At 40.1% G+C, this 19,752-nt stretch overlaps 3 protein-coding genes across 3 annotated transcripts; all 3 read left to right on the plus strand.

The window, feature by feature from the left end:
- Positions 1 to 210: 210 nt before the first annotated feature.
- Positions 211 to 2,835, plus strand: LOC124069418 (espin-like protein). Its single transcript, XM_046408579.1, has 3 exons — positions 211 to 237; positions 500 to 679; positions 1,205 to 2,835. The coding sequence occupies exons 1-3, from the start codon at positions 211 to 213 to the stop codon at positions 2,777 to 2,779; spliced, it is 1,782 nt and encodes a 593-aa protein (XP_046264535.1). The 3' UTR covers positions 2,780 to 2,835.
- Positions 2,836 to 3,699: 864 nt separating this feature from the next.
- On the plus strand, positions 3,700 to 10,818 carry rab6bb (RAB6B, member RAS oncogene family b). The gene is made up of 8 exons (XM_046409641.1): positions 3,700 to 3,913; positions 6,487 to 6,545; positions 7,142 to 7,195; positions 7,630 to 7,735; positions 7,847 to 7,958; positions 8,086 to 8,179; positions 8,703 to 8,769; positions 9,752 to 10,818. The coding sequence occupies exons 1-8, from the start codon at positions 3,844 to 3,846 to the stop codon at positions 9,814 to 9,816; spliced, it is 627 nt and encodes a 208-aa protein (XP_046265597.1). The 5' UTR covers positions 3,700 to 3,843; the 3' UTR covers positions 9,817 to 10,818.
- Positions 10,819 to 14,561: 3,743 nt separating this feature from the next.
- Positions 14,562 to 18,977, plus strand: aire (autoimmune regulator). Its single transcript, XM_046409705.1, has 9 exons — positions 14,562 to 14,705; positions 14,787 to 14,920; positions 15,004 to 15,125; positions 15,193 to 15,262; positions 15,661 to 15,789; positions 15,878 to 15,996; positions 16,655 to 16,733; positions 16,865 to 16,963; positions 17,638 to 18,977. The coding sequence occupies exons 1-9, from the start codon at positions 14,594 to 14,596 to the stop codon at positions 17,716 to 17,718; spliced, it is 945 nt and encodes a 314-aa protein (XP_046265661.1). The 5' UTR covers positions 14,562 to 14,593; the 3' UTR covers positions 17,719 to 18,977.
- Positions 18,978 to 19,752: the final 775 nt, after the last annotated feature.

The following is a 19,752-nucleotide window of genomic DNA, read 5'->3' on the forward strand; positions in this document are numbered from 1 at the left end:
TGCTGGCTTCACTGCAGTTTTCACAGGACAAACGGTGAGGTGGCTGAGCTTCGAGATAAACATGGACTCTGTACAAAGTGCAAAAAAATAACATAAAAGCTAAAGGATAATCCCCTTTGCTAACTCTGATTTTTTAATGTTTCCAGCTGAGTTATTTTAAAATGAGAACGCAGTAAAAGGTTCTTAAATATGCACTTGATGGCTACGTACATGACACCACCCCGTGCACACCACTTGGTATGTCGAGAAATCCAAAGCTGGGCAGACCTGGATCCCTGGTTTTGCTTTTAGGATCCACTTTCAGGACCCAATGGTGCACAGAGGATAATCATTTTGGCAATCCTTCAGATAATAAAATAAAGAAATATGGGATATAAAGCGTCAAAAAATAGAGTCTGTAAAGTTTTTACAGACCGAGATGTTACGCTCTTGAATCTGGCTTCAAACTCACAATTTAGCAGTAACACTCTGACTGCCTTTCATTGCTGAACACTAACAGAAGCTTGACAGTGAGCTGTTGTTGGAGAAGGTACCGATAGTCGATGTGATCCTCGCTGACATCGACTCCCTGGTGCCTACTCATGATGAAGCTGGTCGGCCCATAGCTGAGTGGAAACGACAGGTGATGGTGCGGCAGCTACAGGTCAGGCTGCAGGATGAGGAGGAACAAAGGAGACAGGTGCTCACCTGTGCTATTGTAATGCATATTGTAATGTAGGTGCAGTGTGTGAATGTGGTCCTAAGCGTATGTGTATGCAGGGCACAAAAATCAGTGTACACAGTCATATTTGACAGAATCGCATTTTTGAGAAATGCCACTTGTCAAGAGTGAGATTAATAGTAAACACTAGATTAACAAGTGGTTAGTTTAGCTTAGCACCATAAACAACGGAAAACAGCTAGCCTTGCCCTGTCCAAAAGTAACTAAATCTGCCTGCCAGCTCCTATAAAAATCATTAAATTAATCAACTTGTTTGTGCAAAGTATACAAAAATGTGTTAAAGTGGGTTAAAACCTGTATTATTTTTCTTGGCTGAGAGCAATAATTTCAGCCTCATGATGATGATGACACAGAAAGTCAGTTCTCTCAGCCGAGAAATAGTTCACTCTTAACTTACAACTCTTGGCTTATTTCTCAAAATGTTAAATTATTCTTTTAACAAAGTTCTCTCAGAACTGTTTGCTAAAATCCCTTTGTCAACAGGACATGACTAATGGCTACGCACCAATGGATGGCTGGAAGTACTCCCAAGCTCACAATGCAGTCCTAGGGCCATTTGGTGAGCTCCTAACAGAGGATGACCTGGTGTACCTACAGCAGCAGATTGAGACTGTTTCACTGCAGAAGCGCTGCCAGGCCTATGAGCTAGAGCTGACCAGGCTGACCGAGGAGCTGAGGTCGATTTTACCCGATCCAATTGTCAACATCTCCCTTAACAAAGAGGTCCTACAACAGATGGACACAGAGGGAAAAATGCAACTGACTTTGCCAGGGTGGTGCAGTCGTGTCTCAGAGATTGTTAAGAGTATGTCACTGCTGGTGGCTAATCTGACCCAGACCACAGAAGGAGGTGAGAAGAGAATAGTGGAAGGCATGATGGAGGAGATGAAGGGTTTGCAGGGTGTAAGAGATAGTTTAGGAATTGATTTAGGCCAGGGATTGGTGCAGCAAAGCAAAGAGACAGTGCCAGCACACAGTGAGACCTCTAGTGGATGTAGGATTCCTCATATAGGGATGGCGTCAGCTTTTAGCCATCGTCTAGAGACTAACAGCTACAGCAGAGCACGGAGGGAAAGGGTGGAGAGGGAGATCCAACAGTCCGGGGTGTCTGTCAGAGACCTAAGATCCAACTTTGAAGGTCAGATTGGTGGGATTTATCCCTTTGCTGGGGTTGTGAAAGGAGGTCAGGTAAGGTTTGGAGCCTCAGGAGTGAACAATCAGAATGCCAACAGAGGCCTCGGCTGTGAGGTGAGCCACTGTGAAAAAAACTTTCCTGTGATGGAGACAACCAGCTTGAGGAAAGAACGTATAGTCGTGCTTTTTCTGAGTCACTGGAAGAAATCTGCATATGCTATTTCAGTTAGAGCAGAGAAGCAGAGACAGGGACAGGAAGTAGTGTCAGGGAAAGTAACGAGAGCATCACCCCCACACAAAATCACTTCTATGTTTCAATTCTGCCAACAACGAGGTGCTGTGGACAAGATACTTAACTCCTGGAAGAATAAATTAGAACTCAAAGATGTGCACAACTCTTGTTTGTCCTCCACTAACTCCTCTCAAAATCCACTACCTCGGCAAACCTACTCCCCGGAGCAATTCCTGCCAGACGTGGATGGTGTTGCAGTGAGCCACGATAGCTTGACCCTTGACCTCTTCATGCTGGGATATTTCCACATTTTAGAACAGGAGCTTTCGCCTGTTGAGAGGAAGATGAGGCACCTCCTCTGCTTTGAAGTGTTTGACCATGTGGGCAGTTTCCCCTGGGAAACAGTGAGGGACTTCCACAAGGCTGTTCTCCAGGAAATCCAGGCTGAGAGGCGACAGTGGAGCGATGGCTTCGAAGACATCAAAGTCCGCTTTTTTGGTGACTCAAGACCGTGTCGCTGTCCAGATTCCAGATATGTACCCAAAGTTATAGTTCAAACTGCTACTCCAGATGAGTCTTGCAGTGGCACAGACTTCTCCTGTTTCAACAACGAAGACATCTGTAAATACATTGACCGGAGCTTTGCTTTCTGGAAAGAGAAGGAGGCAGAGTTGTTTGATTTTGAACATTAGTATCAAGGTTAAATTTCACAGTTTTGCACAAAATTATGATATGTTGGTGTGTTTATTTTGACTGACTGACTGGAGCTGAATAAAATTCTGCTGAGAATGCCTTATTGATGCATTATTATGTCAGCCTTGGTTAGTTACAGTTACAGTCAGTTGCAGTCATATCATTTACATTCCAGTCAGCCACAATTCATGATAGGTTTTAACATGTAGTTGTTCATACCTGTTTTCAAAATTATGCATATAATTTCCAGAAAAAAAGCTTATAATTTTTGTTTTCTGACAGTAGGACCACAGAAAGACTAAAGGACTGAAAGACTGGGTTTTCCAGGCTGCTCTTTTTACCCTGCATTCAATGACAGTACAAAAGTATGACCAACATCAGAGGTATTCATGCTTCGCTGTTGGAGGTTTATATCCTTATATTGTTTGATTAATGCTGTTCATGCACAGACATTGAAGTAGCTTTGTAATTTTGCACCTGATTGGGGTAAACTTATTAGTTAGATTTGTATATCGATTAATATGCTGATTGTTTTCTCAAGTAATCTATTAATCTATAACAATCCATCGTATTATATAAGATGATGATGATGATAGCCTCTATATCTGCCAAATAGATATAATGGAGTAAAAAGTACAAAATGGAGTGAAGTAGTAGAAGCCAGAACTGAAAATACTGTGGTAAAGAAAAAAAAGAGTAGCTACAGTAGGCTATCTGGTTAAATACTCACTTGCTTTTCCTTTCAAAATGACATAATTTCCACTGTCCCAGTAGTTGAACAAACTTATAATAACCTATGTCATATATAGTTTATATGTGAGAAAGTCTTGGTTTTGTTTGAGGCCCAATAACGAAAAAAAAAAGAAAAAAAAAAAAAAGGTGACGGGCTGAAATAGGTGAGGTCGCGCATGCGCACAAGCCCCGTGAATTGACAGGAGGATGCTGAGCTGCATTCCCATCATTCTGTGAGGAGAGGAGGATCCCCCTGCGCACCCACCACGGAGGAGACGCCGAGCGACAAGAACATATAAAATAATCCAAGTTGAGCTCTTTATCTGCCGCCATGTCAGCTGGAGGAGATTTGGGGAACCCCCTGAGGAAATTTAAACTCGTGTTTTTGGGAGAACAGAGCGGTGAGTCAGCTGTTGGGCAGGTTTGGGTTTTCCTTCCCTTAGTGCCAAACATGCGTATATGTTGAAGGCCATGTATGTAATCCGTTTTGATTTGGAAAGTTTTCGCTGAATCTAGAGGATGTGCCGGCTGGTTCTGGCTGATGCGACGCCCATGTACCTCTTGGCACAATCTGTGACTGTAGAAAATTTGATTAACCGAGGAAGAAAGAAGAGAGAAAGAAAAGAAAAACCGCATGCGTATAAATTGCCCCCTTATGTTGAGTCATATCATTACGATCAACGAGAAATGCCTGCTAATTGCCTTGGATATCCTTGAAGATCGGTTTAAATCGTCACAGTTCACATCCTAACAGTCGAAATGAATTGGGATGTTTTGATGTGCTGCAGTGACCGACAAATATGCTCGGTCTGTTTTCAGATAACGGGTTTATTTCACTCACATCGTTTATTTATTTACCAAACCTTTTTTTTCCATAACAAGCCGGTGTCTAATATTTTCTCCATCACTCGTGTTTTTTTTTTATTTTTTATTTTTTTGTTAAGATAATAAACAGTCCCCCATGTGTCAGTTCGGGACACACCCTAGGCTGGCGATGTCTACCATCTCTAAACCTCGCAGTCTCCGGTTCGGTCCCATAAATAATAACCAAATAAAAACAGGCTTGACAGCGCCACAACATGATAGCCCGCTATTTATTCATTAATCCATCTATTCGAGGTGGGAATGACTATGTGTGTGCGTGTGTGTGTGTGTGTGTGTGATTTGGTGTGATGTGCACAGATTCGGGAGGTGCTGATCGATAATGGTTTAGCGATATGAAGCTGCCTGAATACGTGTGCAGACATCCAGAGTGGCAGCAGAGGAGCACACGTCCCATAAAATACAGCAGCACAATACACATAATCAGGTCTAATATGACAGAGGCTTGACTTGTGTGTGTGCTTTACATTGTGATGCTTCTGTGTGTGTGTGTGTGTGCTGCATGTCTATGAGAAGGCTGTGTGTCGACTACAAGCCTCCCTGTGTGTTTGTGTGGCCTGTACTGCAATGTTGCTGTCCACGGTGCTGAATGGAGGCCTGGCGTGGCCACTGCCCATGGCTGGCTACTGCTGTCTGCATGGAGGACTCTGCATGGCAGCCTTGGGGGCCTGCAGGAAAAGTGCTCTCCTCACTCACTGTTTATGTCTGATGTAAAATGGTGCTAAAGACGGTAGCGGGTGGGATGTAAATAAAAATCGAGCTCACCAGGCTCACCTTGATCCTCTGAGAAGTCACCATCCAGCTCATGGGCACTGCTAAATATCTAATGTGTCTTGTCTTTGTCTGCTCAGGGATGGCCTCGTGTGTTTTTTGGTCATGATGGATCTTTTTTGGACACAAAATAGCCTGATTGTTGGGTAATAGCAATTCCCTCAACGCAGGACGAGAGAAAGCATTGAACATAAGAGGATAGAGCCGAAGCGATTAGTCCTTTAATTGATCAGTTGGTCGACAGAAAATTAAGTGACAGGTATTTTCCAGTTGCAATTTATTAATGTTTAGACTTAATGACAAGTACATGGAGTATGTATCATGGGCCAGGGCCACATAATTTATAGCCTAAGGTGGTTTGCAGTGTGCTTCTTATGTATTTATACAAATACATAAAACTCAACAAGAAAATACATACAAAACAACAAAAACACAATCATACAATAAAGATAAATGAAGCAATTTGATGTTTGATTGATTTAATTGATGACATTGATTGTCATGAATTGTCCAGTGAATATTTGCATCTGCTTTTCTCATCGCTTGATATCTTTTGGGCTTTTTTGTGTGGTGATCTGACAAAACAAGACATTTCTTACGGCAAACTTACAACAAGCAAATTTCTTATTTGTTTATTTTTTTGACATATCAAAGACTAAATGATTAATTGACTACATGACTGACTGACTTGAAAATGATTTTAGTTACAGCCCTAACAGATAATAAAATGTTGTGCTTAGACAGTTAGCTTCCCATTGCTGATGTTTCTTTCATGTTGGTTTGATAGTGAGGAATACGTACATCTTTTCATCATCATCATTTGAAACTCTATTCACGACTTTTTTACATATATTGTTCTTAATTTTAGTCTGTTTCTACATCTTTTAGAATTTATAGAATTTCTCCTCAGAGCAGAAAATGTAAAATATTCATTTTGGTTACTAAACTTCCAATAAGATAAAAAAATTGTTGTCTCAACATGAGAAACAAAACATGAATTTCAAGCCATTCTCTGATTAGCACAGGTGTTAGTGCTAAGAAATGAACTCTCGAGAAGCGAACTTGTGGATGTGCTTTTGGACATGTTAATTAATGGTTTCTACTCTTCTTGTCTTAACCTAATAATGAATTTCCAGCTGGTTGACAGCTGGATTGCACATTGTCATTTTGTCACACTAAGGAACACAATGGACCCTATTGTCATTGTGTTGAATGTATTCAGAGAATTGCGTGTTCATGCATTTGGAGAATTTTTGTGATTCTTTATGATCTGAACTAACAAACCTGACTAAACCTCCACCTCTGTTCTCTGTTTGTCCAGTGGGGAAAACATCTCTCATCACTAGATTCATGTATGACAGTTTCGACAACACATATCAGGTGAGAATAAGAATAACTGTACTTAAGGGGGGATGGTGAGAGGGGTCTCGTTATGTAAACTCTATTACAACTTCTCTTTTGGTCGTAACCAGATTCTCTACCAGTTGTCCTACAGTTTTAAATTTGAACAAATGCAATAACAAGACCACTCACACTGCTGGTTTTAAGCCATCTATGGAGTTATAACTGACTGAATAATAATTACTGTGAAAATGATGTACACTCAGGTTCAATGTAAAATAATTTTGCATAAATTGTCCTAGTTATAATGTTGTCAATGTAATTATCAAAAGTGCAGCAATATTAGGCTCTTTTAAAGAGAACACAAATAGTTTTTTCCGTTGTAGAAGTTGGCACACAACTGGTCTGAATGATTGAGCCCTGAGGGCAATACAAATGAAATTAGTTTTTCACTCTGATTCAGCTTCACTGCTTATTGGCTCTATTTTTTTCTTAGCAGCTTTTTGTACTTTCCTTAATTTAAACAACGGTCAGATTAGCAGGAACAACAGATGTGCGGGGAGATGTTTACGAGTCTGGGTAACACTGATGAGCCCCCCCCCCCCCCCCCCCCTTGTGTTCTTCCTCCACCACAGGCGACCATTGGAATAGACTTCCTATCAAAGACAATGTACCTGGAAGACCGAACAGTAGGAGGCCTTTATTGTCATTTAAAAGTCCCATGTAAAAAATGTGTAAAGATGAATTTGTGTATTTGTATTACATCCTAAGTAAGATATGTCCCAATTTCCACTGTTTTCACTAATCCCTGATTTGATTTGCTTTATTACTGCTCTCTTCACAGACTAACATGATTATCCTAAGGTTATTTCTGGCTTTGGTGCTTTGGCTTTTCTCACCCTAAGAAGTCAAAGCTTTCCCCCGTGGATCATCTGCTTTAGCTAGTATTAATACTATTTCTTTGTCAGGATATTATGCTCTGTCAGCCTGCACACACACTGATACTGGCTTATCCCTTTGGATGTGTGCTCACAAGGCCCTTACATCTGTATAGTCTGCATGTAGTGTGATGGTTAATGTTGAAACAGCTGCTGAAGGTGTGTGTGTGTGTGTGTAAATGCAGGTAAGGCTGCAGCTGTGGGATACTGCTGGACAGGAGCGTTTTAGGAGCCTCATTCCCAGCTACATTCGAGACTCTACAGTAGCTGTGGTTGTCTACGACATTACAAGTGAGCAGCAACCTTTTACTGTCAGTCACCCTGTAGACATAAATATATAAAGGTCTACAGGGATTTTTGTAAACACAGTAGTGATATAAAATAAGAGTCTGTTCTCCACAGATGTGAACTCATTCCAGCAGACTTGCAAATGGATTGATGATGTCAGGACAGAGAGAGGAAGTGATGTCATTATCATGCTAGTCGGCAACAAAACAGATCTGGAGGAGAAGAGGTGACTATGTCGTATTATTAATGTAGTCGTTGACATGAAAATGTTTTGTGAACTGACAACATGTCAGTACCAAATAAATTAGCCTGTTAGCGTTGTGATGCTGAAGTCTGGCCTAATTTTCATTCAGGCAAATCATGATCGAGGAAGGAGAGCAGAGAGCCAAAGAGCTGAACGTCATGTTCATCGAGACCAGTGCCAAAACAGGCTGCAATGTCAAACAGGTGATCCCTGCAGTTTTACCATATTTCGCAGTATTTTGGGCGTTTCTACTCTACAGCTCAGAGAGAGATATTTCTCAGCTATGTTGTAATTGTCAGACACATATAGTCACTAGTTAGCTTACAAATTAAGATTTTACATGGAAAACAGATGCTTATTAAATATGCTTTTAAAATGCTGTCTATAACATATAAATGGCTTAAACTGTAACAGTAAAATGCTACTTACATAGTAATACATCAACAATAATAATCTAATGACAACATATTTAAGAGTATAAAACTCGAATTGGTAATTTTCTACACTGTATACTTTTACTTCTTCCATTCTGGACATATATTGCAGATAATAATTTAGCTTAAGTGATATGTTTAGTGCTGGACATGTTTTCAACCCTCCTACTCTTGCTGTGCTCTCCCTCTTCCTCTTTACTTCCCTCCCCCTCTTTTTTATCCTGTCCGTACCTCTTATTTTCCCCTCTTCTCTCCTCTCCTCTCCTCTCCTCCTTCCTTTCTCTCCTCCTAGCTGTTTCGTCGGGTTGCAGCAGCCCTACCTGGAATGGAAAGCTTGGACGATGCAAATCCTGAAGGCAGTATCCTTTACAGCTGCTGTGACTCACTGTGCCAACAGCCAAAAAAGCTAAAACAGCCAAGAAATAGGCAGCTTACTTTTAATCTCTCAGTGGATTTTGGCACTAGTACAAACAGACTGTCCAGCCTACTGTCTAGTGAGGCATTGGCCATTAAATGTTTTTGCTTAATAGAGAGGAAATGCACAGAGCCAGGAAGGTAGTGTGGATTCACAGGTAAAGCACCACATAGTGATAGTCTGGGAAATGACGCACAATGAGGACACGTTAAGGAAAATGAATGTTAATGGACGCTGAGGTTTCTGACTGTTAAAATGCAGTGTTAAAGGGGTGTTAAAGAGTATGATTTAACATTAGATAAATAAAACTGACTTAGAATAAGGAATTTATGAAAAATGTGAAATTAAACTTTTTTATTCTGTTCCTCTGTCTGTAAAAACAGACCTACTGTTTGCACTTGGCTTGGGATGATAGCCTGAAAATTACAGTGTAACTATTTAATGCATATTGTATCAATAAAATACTTACTGGGAACCGTCACAGGACCGATATGTAGGAGGACAGAAGAGATTAAAGGGGTAACATCATTGTGTCTATGATGGACTAGAAATAAATGACAGTAGAAGTACTTTTTTAACATTACTGAGAATCTATTTGATATTTCGAGTTATAGTAATATTATTACAGAAAGAATGGATAAGCAATGTTCGCACAAATTAAACCGTAAGCTGTTTCTTTTAAAAATGGAGCAACATTTTGGCTTGGGAACAAAATAATAGGATAAGCTGTAACTAACTGTAAAATAGCTGTGTGCATGGTTTTACAAGTGAAGGTCAGTCGTTTTCTACACTTTGGTGTTGCTACTTTTCTTAAGTAGAAGACAGGAGCACTAGTTTGATCTCTGCCTATTTGACAGTGCCATGTCAGGTCACAATATTTGGTGACCCCCCCCTCCTCGTCTTTTCCTTAACTTGACAATTCCCAGTGATTGACATCAAGCTGGACAAACCTGCAGAACCTACTGTCCCCGAAGGCGGGTGCTCTTGTTAATGCAGAGCTGAAATCGGACAGCTCCCTTCACACCATAGGCTTGTTGTGTTGCTTACTACTGGTTAGCTTCCAGTTGACTTCTCTAATTGGATATAGGATGCGGGCCTTGTATCTGATTGGACAAATCAAATGTTATCTTTCAGTCTTGTTCAGTTGTAAAATATTGTATACTTTGTCAATATGTAAGTGACTGGAGGAGAAAAGTGAAAAAAAAACAACAACAACAAACAAAACAAAAACAAATGCTGAAATGAAAACAAACAAAAAATAACAGTTTTGGAAAAATGAAAAAGGGGGAAAAAAACGGGACAACCAACGGAATTCTTTTCGCTGTTATGTTTTGTATTTTTTATATATAAAAAAGGGAAAGCACCAAAAATGATGCCTAAACATGGAAGGAGAAATAGTGGGGAGGTCGGCCATTTTTCCTGATGGTTGAACACGTCTGAATGTCTGCAGCACGCATGCACGCTGATCTGATCTTTGACCTTTGACCTTCCCTCCAGGGTCTCCGCACTCTGGAAGGAGGTTGACTATCTTAGAATGTTTTATAGCATCCCTCTATAGCATCTCATGACAAAATGTAACTCATTTGATATTCCCACAAGAGTCAACTTCCAGTAGGTTCACCTAACAGTAGCTGTGAAAATGTGGCACTCTATCTCTCTATGGGTTTAATTTTTATAGAACAAACTGTACTGTGGTTGAAAAAAGAAGTAATAAAAAGACAACTTACTATCACAACTCCCTCCCTCCCTCCAACCACTCCTCCTCCTTTTTCTGCCTTTCCTCTAACTCTCTCTTCTCTCCTGTCTCCCCATCCCTCCATCCCGGTAATACACATATAACGATCCACTGTAATGCACTGCACTGTATATAATAATGTAATATGTATGTCGTGAACGTCCCTCTGTAGAAGTGGTCCTTGTTCACCAGTATGAATAATGTAATAATGTTTAATGATTAATAAATTACAGATTAAAGGGCTTCACTCTCCTAACCATCAACATTTAACTGGTAGCTAAATGGTCCACTCCATTTATCTTGGATTGTGTTCATGGTTTTTCTGACTGAATCTGAAATTTTTACCTCGACACACACTTTACGTACATGCGGCGTTTAATCAACAAAGTGAAACAGATAGAGGCAGGTAAGATTTCACACAAGCGTGTTTGTAATCATATTACCAGTTACCAGAAAACTGATTAGCTCCTGTTAGAAAAATTGGGTTTATCATTTTAGCACTGGAATTTTTAGGAGTTAATGTAATCTAAGAAATTTATGCTACAATTATCTTAACATCTCATTTTAAGTACTTAAATGTTAGTAAAATAAGAACCTGACAACAGCCTGCTTCAGGCCATGCTCATAAAGGTTTTTTTAGTTACTCTATTTATCATTAAACTCCTTTGAAACCCATTTATTAATTTATGCCACAGGAGCTTAACATTTTTAGTTTTCATATTAGCTGATAATATTTTGACTGGTTGACTCAGGCTCCAGTTGTCGTCATCAGCACGAGATGGCAGCACTTGTATCTGGGATATTTTGGCTTCACTTTTGGACTGTGGGAGGAAGTGGAGATGTGTCGTCCATCTTTGTAAAAGTGATTCAGCACATAACTTCTTGCATGACCACAAGTTGTTGTTTTTACGCTTTTGTACGGATTAATCCAGGTACACATGCAGTAACATGCTATTTGGCAAGATTTGGAGGGACACGTTTGTGAGATTTAACTTTGGTTAAAGCCAGTCTAGCTGTTTCTCCCTGTTTCTTGTCTTTTTGTTGAGCTAAAGTAACAATCTCCTGGCTCTGTGATGAATGAACAGATATGAGATAGTATTGATCTTCTCATCAAATAAGCAAATAATCATATTGTAATCTTCAAACTTAATTCAATTTAACAAATCCTAGCTAACAGTTAGCTTTAACTGACATTTAAATGGCCTAACTATGACAAAACAAAAGTATTTTAGATAACGTAAGCATTTGCAATTCTTATCACTGAGCTATGACAGAATTATAGTTGGACAGGAGCAAAGTTTCAACTCAATAAAGTAAAATGTTTTGAAGGTCATCAGTTTATCAACCAAGATAAACTTAACTGAACTCTGACTCTTGTCAATCTCAGAGGAGGAACTGATTCATTGGAAAAACTTGTTATGGGTAGATAATACCAAAATAGTAGAAAAAGTAGATGACATTATCTCAAAATGCACTAAAGAATTTTGTGTTGTCCAAACTTTATACTTTATACATACATATACATATTTTATTCAAGGACAAAGAAGTAGCGTATGAACACAAACTCAAGAAAATAGACTGAGAGCTTAGTGATCAACAAACCAAGCAACCAACCAAGTCAGTCTGTCAGTCAGTTTATTGTTTATTGTGTTCATTTTCTCCTGCCTGTTAGATTGTGAGTCAGTCTCTAAAAACTGATAGTTAAGGGGAAGTTGTGGTGGAAAGAACCTTTTAAGAGGGAAACTGTCACTGTGACGTGTTGGGTCGCTTATGCCCTGCTCTCCTGATGTAAGAGGACAGGTATTCCCCTAGATGGACAGCATGTCATTTGATCCCCCTGAGGGGTCAACAGGCAGATGGCGACAGTTAGTGCTGTTGGTGGACGGACGAACTCCACAGAGACAAGAGGGCGAGGGTGGCCTTGCTTGAAGGGTGAAACTTTCAACGTGGAATTTCTGAAAATCTCAGACCTTATACATGTGGCATATGATGATATACAGTCTATAGATGGATTAAAAACAGAGACTGGTTTAATGAACACACATGAATCAAGATGTCCCACATGTCAGTCAGCATGAAACAATGCACCTGCACAACATTTCCGTCCCTGACAAGGACACACCTCTTCCATCCAAATACCTCTGGTATGATCTCGGGTCCTTTCAGGTCCTTTCAGGTCCGGGTCACTTTAGAGCTCATTGACACACAAAGTAGATCATGTCCAGAGTGGAAGCTTTTAGGGACACAAACCTTCGCTCCCTGCTGAGGGAGTTGCGGACAGATATTTCCATGGCTGTAGATGACCCTTTCCCTCTTGTCTATGGTCTGGTGGACAAAAACATCATCACTGACCAACTACTGAAGGTATGTAAATCTGAACTAAGTCTGTATTCTTGGTTCTTGATTGGAAATATCACATACATGTTGTTGTTTTCACAGGACACTCTGGAGAAGGAGAGCAGAGAAGGGATCCACAAGGCAATGTACTCGCTCCTGTCATGGGTCTTGGAGCAGAGCAGATCCACTATCCAGGCTTTCTGGTACAACTTATCCAAAGACTACAACATGGACAGCTACCCCAAGCTTCAGACACTGCTCACCAACCTGCACTCAAGTATGTTATGTTTCACTATAATATTTGTCTGTTTAATCATTCCAAATGACTGAGCTGCTGAGCCAAGGCTTTAGTAAGATGTTGTGCGTTATATCATACTCATATACTTTTGTACATAAACTTTTATTTAAACTGTTAACGAGGGCATCCTGGCACTGGGGACAGGGCAGGCAGAACTCGTTCAAGCCTTTCTTCAGCCTAACAAACTTGCTATGAAAGTCAAGCAAAGTCAGACTTCATGTTTGGGATCCAACAGAAGAACCACACACCATCAAAATCTACATACAGGCCAGCTTTATCATAACACACCAGTGTGCTGGGAACTCGAGATTTAATTTCAAAATACAACTTGTATTTGTACCAAATAATTAGGTTGAAAGTGGAAACTCTTATTTCCCATCCCAGTCCTTGTCTCAGGGCAGAGTTCTCTGTCTATGATGACATTTAGAGCAATTTATATTTGGAGTTTGGCTTTTTTGTTGACAGGACGAAATGCTACAGGTTTTAGAGATGAGAAGAAATCCTCTGGAAGTCACAAAATACCTCACATCAAGAAGAGGAGCCACGAGGACAGCGGACCAGACCCACACAATCAGCAGCCACAATATCACGCCAAGACAAGCGATGGGCCAGGTTTCATCTCCCACAATACACCTCTTTTGGCTCTTTTGTCTTCTGCCAATATAGTCAGGCTGCTCTAAATATATTAAGCGTTCAAAATAAATGAAATTTAAAATAATACAAACATTTTGCAAGCAGTGCAGGTAATAAAAGCATGCGACAGGCTGTGGGAAAAAAATTCATTAATCAAACAATGATTAATAATGAAAAAATGTGTCCTTATGTTTTCTCCAGGTGGTAAAGTGAAGCTGTACAGAGTGAAGAGCAAAGCTCCAACACCACACCTAACATCTGGAAATAGTAATTACAAATTAAAAACATTCTAAAATAAATAGAGAGAATACTTTAATACTGCTGACCCATTTAAAGGGACAGTACACCTCAAAATCAGAAATGCATATTTTTCTTCTTAATTGTAGTGCTATTTGTTCATCTAGATTGTTTTGGCCTTATTGACAGCATAATGTATTTAGATGAGACTGCCGAAAATGCATTAGAAAAGCAATGTATCTGTCCAGAAATTATGACCTGGTTAATCAAGATAGTCCACAGACCTTGCTGACAGCAATGTCATGGAGAAACTATTTTTTTCTACTGAACTGCACCATATTACTGCACAGAAGGAAACACACATCATGTTGCAGAAGGCAGTATTCTCTACAGCCAATATCTCCAAAACTCACACCAAAACAAACTAGATGGATAAATAACATCAGAGGTTTTGGGGTGAATTGTCCCTTTAATCTTTGCCGTGTTGCAGGTGTTCAGGCTGTCTCCTCCTCAGTCCAGAGACCAGTCATGCTGTCCTCCTCCTCCTCCTCTGCCTGTTCAACCAAGCTGCCAGTTAGCCATGAAGCCAGAGAGAAGATGCATGTCAAACAGGCGTTTAGCTCAGATGATAAGCCATTGGGTGAGTTCTCTTTTTTTGTGGTCACAAGTTTTGACAAAACTCCTGCATCATCAGGACATCAAAGTCTTTGTGATTCCACAGGAAGTACCAGAAAGTCTATAAAAACTACTGGGGAGTTTCACTGTAGTGGTCAGTCAGAAGAGACAAATGGATCGTCCAAATGCAAAGCTGCTAAGAACATCTTTCACCACAAGGGGGAGACAGCCACAGATATGGTAGAGTATCCACTCACTCGCCGTCACATGTCTTTGAACATGGTCATGTTTTTCCCTCATGGTCTGTATTTCTGAGTGTGTAGGTTCACTATAATGATGATGAGTGTGCAATGTGTAAGGATGGAGGGGAGCTGATTTGTTGTGATGGCTGTCCTCGAGCTTTCCATCTGACATGTCTGGACCCCCCACTCACATCCATACCAAGGTGAGACATTGAACGTTACAGCATGTTAATCTGAAAAGGTTTTAATGTTGCATTCAATGTTCTGCAGTGGCCCTTGGCAGTGTGATTGGTGCTGTGGCAACACAGTGAAAAGAGAGAAAGCCCAACTACCTTTACAAGTAAGTTACATTAAGTGTTCACAATAAGGAAATTCACATTGTTCATGTAGAATATGAATACACTCATTTTTGGGCTTCATTTTAAATTTTTGTATGAAAATCTCTGTAAGTCATGACCTCATATTTTCAGTTGAGAATAACTCTACTTGATTTGTGACTCACTGAGTTAAAACAGTGTTGAAAATAAATAATATTACAGTATTGATGCTCTGTGCCCTGAAATAAACCTCACACTTCAAGTAATTTTGATTTCTTTAATGTAGATGAAGTTGGTCGTTGCTCCCCTCCTCGCTGAATCACTTTTAACAGTCAAGTCTGAAATGCTTACTTTTTCGGTCTCCAGAGTTTTGGATAACACTGACGCACCGTGTTTTCCAAATAAATGTTTCATATCACAGCCACCAATTGCCCAACCACAGCAAACAAACAGTAGCTCCATCATAGACGTCTCCTTCTTCACTCCGCTGTCATCCTCATCTTTCACCAGCGTCACATCTTCCATGAATGGAGTCAGCGGCAGAAGCCAGGTAAAGATTTGACGATGTTCTGCTGGCGCACATTGTATTTTGTCCGGTTTTGGTCACACTTGTTGAATGATATTAAATGTGTATACAGTGCTCAGGTGGAGAGCTGGTCACTATGAAGGAGGTGTGTGGTGTTTGTCACCTGGCGGGAGATCTGACTCACTGCCTTCAGTGTTTCGGGCATTTCCATGCGCACTGCCACTTCTCCAAGTAAGACATGCACTCCTCACTTCCTTCATCACTGTACCCATAATGAGCCAATGCATAACCTTCCCACAAGCTTGACAAATCCTTATCACGGCCTCAGTGCATCAGCGTTAACACATGTTCCTCTTGGCAAAGAACTTCCTGTGGATTTCTGTTTATGTTAGTATTGATCAACAATGCGCATTAAGGGTGTGTGCTTACAGTGATCATTAGCCAGCTAATAGTGACTAATGGACTGTAAATGGACAGCTACAGCAGGGTATAATGTATAATACAGTATAGCGTATACTGTAAATGAAGACCAATGATTTTACAAAATGCTTACAGAGATACAGATGACAAATGAAATGGATGTGATGATGTTTCTGTGTGATAAATGAATAAGGAATTTAAGACTTCCTTTACCACATTTAGTTGAATATTACCTCACATTTTCTGAGTGTTTGCAGTATTTTATAAATGTCACATAATCTGATAAATAAAATCACAGAATCATATCCAGTCCACGTCCCATCTTAACTATTTAGCTAGCTGTCTGAAATGGTCCGAACCTCTTCCTCTGTAATCCTCTTGAGTGCTGGAAGCCACATATTGATTGACAGTAACATTATACACCACAGAAAACAGTCTGATTCACTCACAGTGTCCTTGTGTTTGCTAGAGGGAGGCCAGTCTGCACGTCCTGCTCCAGGCCTTGGGGCAGCTCCACGGAGAAGGAGGCTGAATCCAGAGGACTACAGGTGTGTCTGCACATGTGTACAAAAAGACAAGGTTTAAACAGCCTGTTTGTGTAGGAAAATATACATACATGTTCATTTGCTGATTATGATGGAGTGTAATCTGTAATCTGTGATTGCTTCTGTGTGTCCAGCTCGCCCCGGTGGTTCAAAACACACTCGGTCAAGAACTGAGCTCCAGTGTCCCTGAGCCAGGCCTCCATAAAGATGAACTGGACTCCATCCTGGGAGATGTGAGTGAGGCTCAGTTACATGTCAATGTGAATGTAACCAGACACAAGATGGCTGCACTTCTTATCACAAAGGGGGAAATGAGTTGTCATGTAGAGTGATGTGTCATGGCGTTGTTTGTGTTGCGGTCTATTTTGAGTTTTCTACAAGAGAAATCTGAAATCTGAGTACAGGTGTGGAGGTCATTCTTATTTTATTTTATTAGTTTTTACATTTATAGCTTATTAATATACACCTATACATACATATACTGTACTCACATGTTGATAAGTTTAAAGTCAACAAAAGCTTTATTAGGGGTGAAATGTTTCTAATAATACCAAGATATCTTTGTTTTGGACTGACAATATGAATATGTGTTTCTTAGCACTTGCCTCCAGACATATACGGAGCAGACTGATCAGGACCTCATATTTAGCTAATCCTTATTTTCGTTTCAAAATTGTTGTTCACATACTCCTCTTGAGTTCACATAGAGGACTATGTGAATGTGTTGACCTAAAAAACAAAAATGTTCCTTGAAACCAAAAGAATAACCTCATACAACTTGATAACTGCAGTGACAATCTGGTAAAGACTGAAGCTGGGTGATATCATCTGTGTTACTGACATCATTCATGTTTGCCAGATGATGTGACCAACACCAGCTGTGTTTTTCTTTTTCTTCTGCTTGCAGGGATCCATTGACGGCATCTTGCAGTGGGCTTTCCACAGTATCTCTCGGCCTCTTCCAGACTCTCAAGGATGCTACCAGTGACAGACGGGCCATCAGTCCTGGCTGTACCCATGCATGAGCACTACTTTGCACTACACAATAATGACAAAGACAGCCAATTAAAAACACCCAACAGAGTGGAGTAAACGTCTCATAATGGCTTATGTTAGGTTGGTTATGGCATTATTTGTTTTCATATTTCAAATGATTTAATATCTTTTCAAACAGCACCTTTTAAAAGATGTGCTCAGGAGATTGTGAGTTCATGAACAAACATAAAAGGTAACTAAACTCATTATTCACGCATGCTTTTACATGAAAATACGCCATGGTGGCACATAAAACTACCATTGGATTGGTGTACAATGAAATCTGTGAATTGTGAATTTGTTCTGTTTTTTTTTTTTTAACTCATACACAGATGAGTAATGTAAAATGTCTATACTTCCTGTTTGTTAGCTGAATTTCTAGTAACACACACCAGCATGCACAAAGAGTGAACATTGCTACTTAAATCACTTCCAAAACATATAGGTTTTTGACGTAAACCAAGGTATGTCTATTTTACTGTAACTCATGCCCAGACTAACCTATTAGGTGTTCCCCTGGCAAAAATTCGCAGTTCTGACCATCTACTCCTGCTCTCTGTGTAATGTACTGTCTGGCCTCTGGGTTCCTGTTAAGCCCAGAGCACCCCTATTCTGGAATAATACTTTGTGTTTGTGTTAAATTGTAGCACTCTTAGCAAACAGTTTCATTTAGGAACATGCACCATGCAAGCAATGCATACCAAATAAAGAAAAATAATACAATGAAAAAAAATACATTTTTTACCACCCATTAATCAAATGTCCAAAACCAGCTGACATGCAGTGAAGTTGGGGCTTTGTGGGTCACTGTGGATCTGGGGTTACTTCCTTCATCCAGTTGGTGACACTTGTCATGCCTATTTTTTAGGAGGATTTATTTCCTGAAAAATGACATTGCAAAGGTGGAGCAACTTCAGATTTTTGTGAACATCCACGTCACCCCAGTGTGTGTGTGTGGAGCATCACACCATATCTGAATAGGACTAATTGTGTAGGACATGAGCTCTGTGGGAGGGTTGGCAGTGAGCCTTGGACATTTCTGCTCAGGCCAAACTTTTGCTAACTTAACCTAATAAACTACAAGCTGTGTTTTCATGTGTGTGTTTATATCTTGAGGAAAGCAGAACTGGGATTCAAACATTTCAGGGCTACAGTGAGGACAATAACATAAAAACAAAGCTCTTCAGATCTTAAGGCTGGGCGATCAGAGCTGATCTCGCACAAGGTCACCGTTAATCTTGAAAAGGCGCATAGAGGAGCAGCAATTCAGCAATGGATGGATGGATGGATGGATAGATAGATAGATAGATAGATAGATAGATAGACAGATAGATAGATAGATAGATAGATAGATAGATAGATAGATAGATAGATAGATACTTTATTGATCCCGAGGGAAAATTCAATTCAATATCAGGAGTTTAAAATCTACTCAGTAACATCTTAAGATCAATTCAAAGACTGACTGGAGTGATAAGACTTAGTCTTAAAAGCCAAACCCTGAATCTGACTTCTATATCACTTGATCTGACCCAAATGATATAAAAGTCTGAATTTCCTTCTTGAGATAAGGTCCAGAGAGCAAAGCCCTGATTTTTTAGATCATCTGAAGATTGTTGCTCTTGTTAAATGGAGATAGACTTTGGAGCACCGAGAAGAGAGATTTCAGATTTGTTTTTTGGGACATCAAGTACTTCATTTATGACAGTTGTGCACACACGTACATATATTTACAGTAGCATAAAAGAGACAATCTTCCACATATATGCTCACAGACAAAGAAATGTGTCTCTCACTATGTGGACCTGCAGAAGAATTCACATTCACACGTTACACCAGATGGTTTCAATATGATGAGGTATGCATGCTGAGAAATGCCTCTGTTTAACAGGAATTCCTTAAAGACTATCACTTAGATGTGGAATGTTGTTTTTGTCATGGGATTCGAGAGTTTAAGCATGACTGCCAGAGGGATGGGGCTCGGCCA

This window comes from Scatophagus argus, chromosome 13, assembly GCF_020382885.2.
Source record: "Scatophagus argus isolate fScaArg1 chromosome 13, fScaArg1.pri, whole genome shotgun sequence".
NCBI classification, from domain to species: domain Eukaryota; kingdom Metazoa; phylum Chordata; class Actinopteri; family Scatophagidae; genus Scatophagus; species Scatophagus argus.

Bases quoted from the DNA above. Each gene is read 5' to 3' on its own strand.
- aire (XM_046409705.1), top strand. From the start codon at position 14,594: ATGCTGTCCTCCTCCTCCTCCTCTGCCTGTTCAACCAAGCTGCCAGTT. The intron at 15,263-15,660 runs GTAAGTTACATT...TTCATATCACAG, and splicing joins AAGCCCAACTACCTTTACAA to CCACCAATTGCCCAACCACA. The intron at 16,964-17,637 runs GTGAGTGAGGCT...TTCTGCTTGCAG, and splicing joins TGGACTCCATCCTGGGAGAT to GGATCCATTGACGGCATCTT.
- LOC124069418 (XM_046408579.1), top strand. From the start codon at position 211: ATGACACCACCCCGTGCACACCACTTG. The intron at 238-499 runs GTATGTCGAGAA...GAACACTAACAG, and splicing joins CACCCCGTGCACACCACTTG to AAGCTTGACAGTGAGCTGTT. The intron at 680-1,204 runs GTGCTCACCTGT...CTTTGTCAACAG, and splicing joins AGGAGGAACAAAGGAGACAG to GACATGACTAATGGCTACGC.
- rab6bb (XM_046409641.1), top strand. From the start codon at position 3,844: ATGTCAGCTGGAGGAGATTTGGGGAACCCCCTGAGGAAATTTAAACTC. The intron at 6,546-7,141 runs GTGAGAATAAGA...CCTCCACCACAG, and splicing joins GTTTCGACAACACATATCAG to GCGACCATTGGAATAGACTT. The intron at 7,736-7,846 runs GTGAGCAGCAAC...TGTTCTCCACAG, and splicing joins GGTTGTCTACGACATTACAA to ATGTGAACTCATTCCAGCAG.